At 48.1% G+C, this 12,055-nt stretch overlaps 1 protein-coding gene across 3 annotated transcripts in view; it reads right to left on the minus strand.

The window, feature by feature from the left end:
• Positions 1-12,055, minus strand: part of BTBD9 (BTB domain containing 9) — a 424,705-nt gene that overhangs the window by 14,861 nt on the left and 397,789 nt on the right. For all 3 annotated transcript variants that reach the window (XM_007458166.1, XM_007458168.1, XM_007458167.1), the window contains one exon: positions 3,280-3,358. In XM_007458166.1, the coding sequence (XP_007458228.1) occupies positions 3,280-3,358 (79 nt within the window). The remainder of the gene's footprint in view (positions 1-3,279; positions 3,359-12,055) is intronic.

Raw genomic sequence — 12,055 nt, forward strand, 5'->3', positions numbered from 1 at the left:
GGGAAAGAGGTCCGGTCCTGGCTCTGACTAAACCAAGGCCACTGATGTCACTCAGCAAACAAGCAGGGCCAGACTGAGGAACCCCTGCCTCCGCTCCACTGTGAGGAAGAGGCTCCCTGACCGCTGTCTTCTCATGACTCGGTTCTGGCTCCATGGGACTCGGGACCAGGGTTGTCCTGGAACCCCGCCTGCCTTCCCCGGCCGTCGGCGCCATCACAGTTCCCAGGCCTGGCCTCCCCAGGAGTCCTGCCCAACCGACCCCAGTCACCCTCCTTCCCTCACACCTCTGACCTTTGCCCCACATCCTTGCCCTTCTCTAAGAATGGGGATATGACGCCCAGAACCCAGTGTGCTGCAGTAAAGAACGTTCTCTTTGAGGGTTCACTACATCCTTGGTGCTCTGTGAAATTCAACTCTTGTGCCTTCTTGTTTGTTCTGAGAATGACAGTTTATGGCTCTTGCCTTATGATCCTGGTCATTGTTTATTTTATGATTTGAGATGTTCCCAGGTTGGCAACACTACACTGAGGCTTTTTTTCTTGATCAATAACCCACTCAATAATGCAGCTGAGCAAGTTGCTCATCAGCCAGATATGACGGGTCACCCATTAATTAGTGACCCAAGTCAACCCATGCAAACTGGCTGGTCCACTCTCCAAACTGGCAGGTCCAAAGTAGCTGGGGCTCCCTGCACAGATATTTTTGTAAACTCATCAGGGAGAGGGGATCTTGCACTCCAGCTTTAGAGTTCTGTAAGGGGAAGTTATTTTTCATCTTGTCTCTGAGGTGATGGGCTTGGGGCTGAGGGCTGGAAAAAGACTGACCAGACTTGCTCCAGTGCTTCTCAGCCTTCTCTGACTTAAGAATTCCTTCTGTTGTAAATGATAATTACAGAGTCCCATTTAGGAATTAAAGAAAAAAATTTGTCTTTTTTTTAATGCATTATATAAGAAACAAGTGACTGCAAATGAAAATATTTAATTTTAGCTTCATATACTATTATGTAAAGATAAGTTCAAATTGTTTTCCAATTTATTAAGTAATACATACATAATTTAAGTGGTAAGAAAAATCGAGATTTATTGGCAAAATTTAACAACTATGATGTTTGGTTTGGGGCTCAAATATATATTAAAATGCAGATTCAAATTTACTTTTGTTCCATCATCAAAAAAAAGAAAAAAGTGTTTTTATGACCTGATGTTTAGAATTCTTTAATTTTATGCTTTAAAAAAATCAGTTGCTTTACTTTTGTAATTTTCAGGTTTGTTTTGAAATGAAGAGGTAAGAAAAAGTTTCAGGCTTCTGTTTATAAGCTCTTCTCTGCAAGAAACACATTGTGGGCATGTATCATTTTTATTCTAAGTAAATAAAAAGGCAAAATGAATATAAATTATCACAATATTTGTACTTCTTAAAATACTTTTTGAAGTACCAGAAGCACCTTGATGTGCCCTGGAGAATTCTGAGTTGACAAACATAATGCATGAATCCAGGGCCAGCTGCATGATGTGTGGGGCTCAGCGCAAAATGAAAATGTAGAGCCTCTTGCTCAAAAAGGCAGGAAAAAAGCTTCTCCTTTGCTCCCACAGTGTCTCTCCTGACGTGTCCTGGGGTTTTCATTTGCTTTTTGATGCTGCACTCGCTCGGGCTCAGGCTTGGGGGAGAGCCTTAGGTCAGGGCAGGCACTCACGGCACCCTAGGCCCTATCCTGGGACTCGCACGTGAGACTCACACCAGATCCTGACTCTCCCCACAAGCGTGCGAGGCCCCCACTGGGAGTGGCGGGTGGCGGTGGCCACAGGGCAGGCTGAGGAGGGGGAGGCTGGGCAAGTCCATGCACCAGGGGTCAGGGGGTGGGTGGCTGAGAACCTGTCCCAGGAAGGTGAGGAGGGGCGGGGCTGGCCTGCAGGTCAGCCGTGGCTTGGAGCCCTGGTGGGCACTCCACTGTCCCACGGGGGCTTCCCTTATAAAAGAAAATTCAAAGGTAAAATTGCCAAGACTATCAAGAGGGTGCTAGAGAGCATTAAACCCTAAGCTCTGAGCCCCCTTCTGGATACGAGCCCCACTCAACGGCCCTGGTCACACACCCAGGAAGCCGGTCCTGTACAGATCTGAGAAAGTTCACATTAAGATGAAATTGCAGGACAGTTACTAATTTTATGCCTTTCATTTATTACCTCAAGTTTCAACCTTACTGTTCCTTATGACTGCGGTCTTTAACCAGCGGTCAGGTCTTCAGGGGTGCACGCTAAGCACATCTGACTGTAAAAGCATGAGCTTGATGAGAACCTGCCGGACTCCAACCCACCAGCACCGGCGCTTACTCTATGCCCACCTGAGAAACAGAAAGGCTAAGTAATAATTAACTTATGTATTGATTATTTTGCGCTCAAAATGTAAAGAGATGTCCTTCTCACCTTAAACGGTGTGAGTGGACCCTGAGGTGCCTCTGTGAGCCCAGCGGGGATCCACGCTGCTGAGGGGGGCAGTCCCCGCGTGCCTGGCGCAGCCCTGGGCTGCGCTCACGGTCCTGGTGCAAGCACTCAAAGCTGCCCCCCCTCACGCTCTCGACTCACTGCGGGCACTGTCCTCTCCTCTCTGATCTGGAGGAACCCAGTGCACTTCTCCAGAGAAAAACAGCATGTTTGAGGCCCAGGAACCTCACCTGTCTGCTGCCCTGACCGCAGGAGCCCAAAGTGGGGAGAATAACCTGCCCACTCTTCCCTCGTGAAATCCAAAGGTGACGGAATATCCACAAACAGCGCAGCCCAATGGAATGGCTGCTGCCCCGGGATCCAGGCCTGGGCCTAGGTGAGGAACAGGCCAGGGAGGAAGAGGCTCACCCAAGAACACTTATGTGTAGGCTGGCACAGGACCGGGTGGCCGGACAGAAGAAACCAGCAACTATGTGCCTCAGCTGCCCCACGGGGCTGGGGCTCCTTGCACACCATGCTCAGAGGGCCCAGGGACCACTGAGACAGCTGACGTCTGGGAGGGCGGAGGACTCTGAGGACAGGGCGTTTGACCTCTCCAGGTCTCTGCAGAGTGGCTGGTAGGCGGAAGCAAAGCCGCAGGAGCTGGCTTCCGTTCGCTGGTGAAGAGATACCCAGAAATGGTAACGATGTCCCCACTGTGCAAGAGCAGGACTTTCTTCTGTCCCAAGCTGAACAACAGGACATTAGTGGGTAGAACAAATAGCTCCACTTAACTCAGGATGTGGCATTTACCTGTACACCAGGAAATATCACCGTGTCTTTCAGGAAAGGGGACCCTTACCTCATTTGCTGTGTTGTGTGTCCCAACGATTCGAATGAAGGAGGCCGGCCGTCTTTCAAAAGTTACTGATTGCCAGGACCTGTGAGGAGAAGCACAAGCATTGCCTGGTTAGACCACCCAGTTGACCCTGCTGACAGCACGGGGCCAGCAGAGCCCAGTACATGGACGGGGAGGGCCTCCTGCGCCGTAGGGGGGCGGGGACAGGGCTCCACCCACTGTGGGGAGATGGGCAGGAGCACATGGTGTTCCCTACAATCTCATCAAAGAAGGCGCCCTGCCCTTCTGTGAAGGTGATGGGATTCTCATAATGCTCGACATAAGCGTGAAGGGCAGACTGCGTGCACGTAGTGACAAGAGTGTGGCCGAACAGAGGAGTGACCAAGGCTGGTGGAGTTCATGAAGTAACAGGGCCACGATGGGGCTGCCCTCAGAGGGCTGTGGGCTGAATGGATGCGTCCAGGTGGGCGCAGTGACTTCGCTGGGGAGCCCTGGGAGGAGCTGAGGCAGGGCAAGGGGAGGACGGGGCTGGGCGGCACTTGCTGCAGTGTGAGCCCCAGGCTCCTGTCTGAACCCCTCACCCCACCCCCTGAGAGTGGTGGCACCTGGGGAAGAAAGGCAGTTTCTCCACAGGCCTCCCTCCAGCCCTCCTTTTCCCACTTCCAAATATGCCCCCCAAACAGTTTATTCTCTGGACCAGCCAGTCTCCGGGTGGGCTCAAAAGCAGCCCCACTATTTTAAAAGCCATTCCTCAAGGATCAGCAGGGGCTGGGCCAGTTCATTTAAAGCCCAGCCGAGCGGGCCCCAAGCCGCCCCTGAGAGGAAGCAGTCTGCTCCCGGTTTACCGCCCCGTTCATCAGAACACACGGGGAGCTCAGCATCCACAGCTGCGAACACCAGTAATACTTTCATAAGAAATGTGCGGAGTTCACAGTTGTTGCATCCCTCCTCTGTCCACACAGTGGAAGTGCCAGCTGCTGGGAAGCTGTTTCCTGTAATTGTCTAATTACCAAGTAATGCTACTAAAGAAAATACATGTATTTGTGGTTTGTTTTTCCCCCTTTGCTTTCAGGTGTTCCATCTTCTCTCTCCCTGTGAGCTTCCCACTGAGACTGATTCACTGCTGCCTGGACACCAGACCCCTTAAGGTCATTAAAAAGTCATTACCATCCTGTGTGCAAAGTCTGTGCCTCCAGAAGCATGTTTCTGGAACAGCATAAGAAAAATCACTCTTTGTAAAAAGGCTATTATTCATACATGAAGGTGATGCCATCTGACCATCCCCAGGGCCTGCACTCCTGGCCCATTTTCTCAGTGTTCTGCTCCCAGACCCACGCAGCTCCCTTGGAAAGCCTGTGGGCCAGGGTGGGTCTACGAGGAAGGCCCTGTGGGGCTTCAACTCTGGGCCTGGGCTCGCTCCCACAGGCCTCAGGGTCACTTCTGAGCTAAGCAGGGTAACTGAGCACAGATCTGCATCCTTCCTCCGGCAGGTCAGGGGAAGCTGGGGTCCACACTGTGAGGGCATCAGAGTCCCATCCCTGCTGCTAATGCAAGAGGCAGCACACACCAAAGCTGGTCCACCCTGCTTCTCAGCCCACCCCTCCAGGACAGGGAAACAGGACTCGGGCAAGTGACCTCAGCCGGTGACAACTATTAGGTTCAGCCAGTTTCACAAAAAGGACTGGGGTAGAGAAGGGGGCGGGAGTGGAGCAGACAGCGTAAGGACTTTTCTTCTTAGATTTCTAGTCCTATGCTAATCCAAAAAATCGCCTGGCACTTCTGGACGTGAAGGTATAACTTGACTCTTGTAAGCTCATGGTACTCGACAACATGCTCAGGGCTCTGAGAGTGCAGACAGGCCCCTAATCATTCCCTCTGTGGAAGACCCCTCCTCCCTCCACAGTGTGGAGTGGAGGCCAAGGCCCTGAAGGAAGTGAGGGTTCGCCGTGAGTCATCCTGGGCAGAGCCGGGCCTGAACCCCAGTCTCCCTTTCCTCACCATGGCTCCCTCGGCTCCCATCTCCTGCCCTAGCCTCTGCGGCGGGTCTGGGCTGGCACCACCGGCCCCCACCTCTGCTGGGGGAAGCAGGGCTGGCAGGGCAGCAGCCTGAGAAGGAGGGAGCGTTTGTGGAGTAATAAGATCAGAAGGCTTCAATTTAATACCAATCCTCCATTACCCTGCATTAATATCTAATCACATTAGAGTTCATTTTCACTAACACAGCCCGAGTTGAATAGATGATTTCATTTTCAGCAAACTGGATAACAACCCCAAGACCAAAATACGAGTAGGAAGGGAAGCTGGTGAGGATGAGATAATGAGCATCTCTCCCTCCAAAATATCAGATTCCATTTCCCCTGAACTTTTTCAAAACAACTTTCAGTGCTGCCCAGTGGGGAAAGGATAAGGCAGCATCAGGACACTGTTACATCGAAGCCACATTTGTAATCAGGGTGCAACCTTGAGAAGGGTTCACGCTTCACAGGGCCAGGACACCATCACCACCACTTAGTCTACACAAAAGCTTGACTGCCATTTTTATTGAGCTTACGGAGAGCTGTATAAATATTCCTACTCGCCCAGGACTTGGAATCTCTTTAGTAGGCAACACTGCCAGGAAGACAACAGAACAACAGGGGTGTAGCACCACTCAGTTCAGAGCCAAGACTGGGTGCCAGGAGGACGTGTCTGAACAGGAACAATGGGTGTCAAAAAATACGTGCAGGTCTTTGCTCTGAGCACCTACCCCAAACAGAAAAACCCACACGGGACTGAAGTCCCAACTCTGGCACTTGCCATCTTTCCAGCTGACAAATCACGCCCGCTTCCTGAGCTGTAGTTTCTTCATTTGTCCAATGCTGACAGAAATAATACCACTCCCTTGGTTACAAAAATGCATCTAGAATGAGGTCTTGATTATGTTAAACTGTAAATAACCTATACACGCACGCATTCAAAGAGGAATGTCTACAAGAATGTTTGCCAAAACGTTTGGATGGAAGAATTTCAAGAGACATTAATTGTACTTTTGTACTTTTCTGTAGTGTTTGAGTTTGGTAGAATGTATATGAAAGCATTAGAAAAAAGTACCTATCTTGCCTACCACCCAAGGCTTTAACACAGATCGTGTGACATGAAGCAAGTGAAAATGCCAGCACTGTATTATTACGTAAAATATTTGCAGTTGAGAGGATCACTGGGGGACAGTCAAGACAGCAGGTTTTAATCATGGCCTTTCATGAACTAGAGGTAGGATGGCAAAGTGGTTGACAGCATGGGCTCTGGAGCCAGGCTCCTGGGTTTGAATTTTTACCAGTTCTGTGACCTTAGGCAAGCTGCTTAACCTTTCTGGGCTTTAGTCTCCTCTCTGTAAAATGAGGATAATAAAAATACCTATCTAAATTTTTGGTGTGTGTAGATTAAATACATTAACAAATGTAAAACACCTAGAACAGTGCTGGCATACACTAGGCTCTAAGAAAAATAGCTGATATTGTTATTACTACTGTAATTACCAGCCAGCCATGTGAACCTGGACGAGACACAGTTTCCCTGGGTCCCATATGTGAGTCACTGAGTTTGATGGTGTATGATTTAGTGACTACTGCAGAGGTTCCCACCACCCTCCCATCAGCACCCATTTCCTGGAGGCAGACAAGGTTGCTGGGCTTTGAAGGAATTAAACAAGCATTTGTTGAATACATTCTTGAGGTTGGTACCTGCTGGGTGTTATGGGAAACATGCAAGATGTAGTGCTTGCCCTAAAGAAGCTTAGGATCTCTCTGGGGACATAAGCTATCCTTCCATGAACTAGTCAGAGAACAATGCAAACAGTACTGTGGTCCCAACTCATAAACTGGTAGTGTTCCAAAACTTCCCTGGTAATTGGCTATTTGAAGCTTGGAAGCAATTTTTTCAGAGAAATAAAGCTATACATTTTGATTGAGTTACCCGGCCCACCCATAAAACTCAATTTAACCCATAATGAGGCTGAAATACTATGTATATGAAGTTTAAAAATGGAAGGAAAAAATGTTGTTGTTGCCATAGTAGTAATTAAACAAGCCAGAAAAACAAGTGATTTAAAACAATCTCTCTAAAGCTACTGCTTGAGGAATGAGGATTAAATACTGCAATGCATATAAAATCCTAGGGCTGCAGCTGAAATATGGTAGGTGGTCTGTTTACAAGGAGAGTGAAAAAGTGGGCCAAGAACTGTCCTTCTAAAAGCCTATTCGGCCTGCAGACCACCATGTGGTTTACGGAGTGCTTCACAATCGCTGTGAACATGCTACTCATGAAAACATACATGATTGTAAAATTTTTTTTTTACTATTCTGGGAGGAGATATGCTGAATTCATGATAGTGGTTGTCTCTCAGGAGAGGGTGAGGAACAAAGGATACTTCAACACCAACTGGAATGTTTTATTTCTTTGATTAAAATAAAAAGACAAAGTGTATGTGAAAAATATTAACTACAGTCAATTCTGGGGATGAGTATGTGAGTGAATGTTATAATACTTTTCATTCTTTTCTGCATTTTAAACACTTCTTAAAATAAATAAAAAGAAAGAAAGAGAAGAAAGGGATTAAAATGGTGTCTGTGTTTATGTCAGGGGAAAGGTGGAGTCAGTCCCTCGGTGGGGCTGGGGGTTTGCCGGTGGTGCAGGGGGGTTGCCAGGTCCCAGGATAGCGGAGTCTTTGTCTGAAGCAAGCAGAGGACAGGAGAGCTGCCTGGTTGGGGAGGAGGGTGTGGCTGCCCTCTGTGAGTACAGGGCTTGTGAAAGTGGCTCTGGGTGATGAGAGCACCACACGGGCCCTAAGGGCTCGGCTGAGAAGGGCTTCCCATCCTAAGCCGCATCCTGCCTTCTCTGGGGATCCTGCAGATCCTATGGCAAGGCCTTTTCAGCTCTGAAAAATTACGTGACTTTGCTCCCTACGCTATAAAGGGAAAGCAAATGTCAGACTTTTTCTGCAGCACACGTGGTGGACACCAGGGAGATGGCCAGGAGTGTCTGGCCAGGGCCAGACTGGCAGTTAAACACAGCAAATTGAACACATGGGTTAAGCTTTGCTCCCTCCACTAAAAGGGCAGTAAGAAAATTTAATGTATGTTTCATATCAAATATATGTGCTACAATACACACACACACAAACACAAAACAAGCACAAAGAAAGCATGAGGAGATGTCACCATCTTTCTCTGCCAACACCTCAGAGAGAAACACACAGGAAGCAAGCGAATTCACACTGCAGACTCTTGAGTCACCAGCTACTTCTGAAGGTGGGGGGCAGGCCGAGGGCTGGCTGAAAGCACGTAAAAGGAGCAGATGGACTCCTCAACCCCCTCTCCTTCTTCCTGCACAGCGGGGATGAGCCCTTTTCCACCTCGGCAGAGACAGGAATTTCACTCTGGAGTCTCTGAACAGAGAGGGTCTAGACTCTGGGACACCATACACAGCAGAGGGTGGGACCCTGCAGGGGCTGAGAGCTAGGAATACACGGAAGTGAATATCCCAGATGGCAAGACTTCCAGCCCCCTTCCCTCCCTCAGGCTTTCAGGCCACCCGTGATCCAGGCTTAACCCCCAGGCAGGGGACTGGAGGATCCCTCTGAGACTCAGAGCAGCCCAAGAGGAAAGACCTAGAGATACTGATCTACCTTCCTCCTCTCTGTCCCTTCATTCTTCCTTCTGTAAATATTTATCAAGTGCTTAATGAAGAAGGCCCTATTTTAGACTCTGCCCTCAAGTGGCTTTTACCTTATAGTGGGAGAGAGAGACAAATAAAAGAAACAAATATATCAGGGTTAAAGAAGGGCTATGGAGAAAAGTAAAGCAATGTAGAGGGTCACGCCTCTTTAGATAATGTATTTAAGGAAGTTCTCCGGTAAAGTAACAACTGAGCTAAGAAATGGCCGTGCAGATCTGAAGCGCATTTCCTTGAGAAGGAACCTAAGGTGGCCAGTGTGCTGGATCTGAATGAGTGGGCAGAAGTCTCTCTCCCAATGAAACACCTAAGCCCTGTCTGATAACCTTGAATGAAGTCCACAAACCCGCCCACACTCAAAAAGCTTTCTGCCTGCTTTCTCAGTGCCTAACGCTTAATGGTAAACAACCAGTCAAAGATCACCAAAGACTCTATCATGAAAGATAGAGACCAAACCAAATAGAAAAGAAAAGTATCTCAAAGGATATAGATATAGTTCAATAAGCAGAATAAAACTTCAGGGAAACTTATATTACCACCAGAAAGATAAAAGAAAACAGTATCACACCCTTGAAATAAGAATAAAATATGTGAAAAAGAAATACTTGGAGAACAAGAAAGCGCTCTTGTAAATTATAACTAAGGGGCTTCCCTGGTGGCACAGTGGTTAAGAATCCGCCTGCCAATGCAGGGGACATGCGTACGAGCCCCAGTCCAGGAAGATCCCACGTGCTGCGGAGCAACGAAGCCCGTGCGCCACAACTACTGAGACTGCGCTCTTAGAGCCCGTGAGCCACAACTACTGAAGCCCGTGCGCCTAGAGCCTGTGCTCTGCAACAAGAGAAGCCACAGCAATGAGAAGTCCACGCACCGCAACAAAGAGTAGCCCCTGCTTGTTGCAACTAGAGAAAGCCCGCGCACAAGCAACGAAGACCCAACGCAGCCAAAAATAAATAAATACAATAAAATTATATATTAAAAAAAAACCTATGAATTGAAATAAGTAATTCAACAATATAGTTAGAAGCTTAAGTTGAGGAAATTTCCTAGAAGGTCAAACAAAATGGCAAAGATAGAAAATAAAAGAAAAAGGATAAGAGAACGAGATGATCAAACCAAGAGGTCCACTATCCAATTAGCAGATGTTCCAGAAAAAAAGAGCAGAAAAAGACATGAGCTGTAAAATGTAAAAGTCACACAAGAAATTTTCCCAGATATGAAGGACGTAAGTTTCTAAGTTAGAGGCCACTGAGTGGCCACCACAATGAATGAGAAAGCAAAGCATATTACTGAGAAACTTTAGAAGATCTAAATGTTTCTGGAGGGGAAGACAGAAGGTCAGCACAAAGATGTGGGAACCAGAATCACATGAGATTTTTCAAAAGCTTTAGCTTAGATGTGCTCTGAGCACGGGAACAAGGCAGTAGCATTGTTTGAACAGCAAGAGAACAGAAACAACCTAAACGCTCATCACTTGGGACTGGTTAAGTAAATTATGGTACGTCTCTATCCCTACCATGAAAGATTGTGCAGCTGGAGAGACAGGGAGGGAGAATTTCTAGAGATATCCAAGGTGTAGAAAAAGTTGTATTAAAAAATGGGGAAAATACACACATTTTTATATGTTTATACATTATCATCTCTGGAGGAAGGGGTGGGTGGGAAGGAGACATTTCACTATCTATAGTTTTACATTTTTAAACCATATTAAATATACTTTCTTTGAATGTATTGTCGTTTCAAAATATTTTTTAAAATTTTAAAGAGAAAAAAGGAAAGCAGTTGTCTCTGGAGAGTGGGGTCTGGGGTGAAAAAGGGTGAAGCAGGGGGTTGTTGCTTTTTTGTTATAAGCCTTGTGCTCCTACTTGACTTTGAAAGCTGAACATGTATATCTCTGATAAAAATTTAAAAGTTCAAAAGTTTAAAAACAAAAGAACAAAAAAAAACAGAGCCGAGAAAGGGAGAGAAGCCTGTGGTGACGAGGAATGGCAAGGATACGTGGGGAGCGTTTTATTTACAACCTTTGGGTGCAAGGCTAGAAGGAAAACGTGAACCTTCAGAAAAGATTCTCGAAAAGGGAGGAAATATTAAAGGCTGTCTGCTGTCAACTGAGCGTACGCAGTGGCGGTGGCGCCTACTCCCAGCCGTGTGGCACTGAGCAGGGCCGGGTGCTGAAGGTCTTGAGTGAGCCTCCAGGCCTACCTGGCCTGAAGACCCTCTGACGGATCTTTATGAACTCACCTCTTGCGCTGGACCCCCAGCTGCCTGCCGTTCCTCTGTCCCTCTGAGCACTCTGTTCTTCGTCTGCCTTGCTGCTGCCATGGGCCAAGGACCACACTCATCTCTTTAATCACATCTGAAGATGCTCCGTGGACCAGGCACGTGAGGGAGAGTGCGTCTTCCATGACGTGGTGAGGTGGGAACCCTTGCATTGTAACAGCCTTAAAACTGGGCCCTGCACGCACTCCCGCTGGCTCCCAGCCTAGCACGTCCCGCAACCTGCTCACTTGCTCAGATCTCTGGTGCCAGGCTACGCTGAAGCCTTCCTTGGTGCAGGCCTCAGCGACCAATCTGGCACCTGGGAGTTAATTCTTTTGTCTAGCAGGATGCTTAACTGGATTTTATAGCCAACTCACTGCCCCGACTTACACAGAATTCTGGGCTCGTGCCATTCACTCTGTCTGTCCCTCCATTCAACAGCTATTTATTGAGAGCCTTCTATGTGCCAGGCTTAGGAAAAACGGTGCCAGGTTCGTCTAACCTGACTGCAGCCCTGAGGTGGCAGGGAAACAGCTTGTCAGGAGCCACTGGGATTCGTGATCATTTAGTCACATGCTGATCAGCCAAATGCTTACTGAGATCAAAGGTCATGCAGGGAAGGCTCACATACTTTGCTGGTTTACTGAGTATTTTTTAAAAACTTAAGTTAGCTGCCACTTACAAATTAGAAGATTTCGGGCTTCCCTGGTGGCGCAGTGCTTGGGGGTCCGCCTGCCGGTGCAGGGGACGCGGGTTCGTGCCCCGTTTCGGGAGGATCCCACGTGCCGCGGAGCGGCTGGGCCCGTGAGCC

Source organism: Lipotes vexillifer, unplaced genomic scaffold (assembly GCF_000442215.2).
Source record: "Lipotes vexillifer unplaced genomic scaffold, Lipotes_vexillifer_v1.1 scaffold4, whole genome shotgun sequence".
Classification (NCBI taxonomy): Eukaryota; Metazoa; Chordata; class Mammalia; order Artiodactyla; family Lipotidae; genus Lipotes; species Lipotes vexillifer.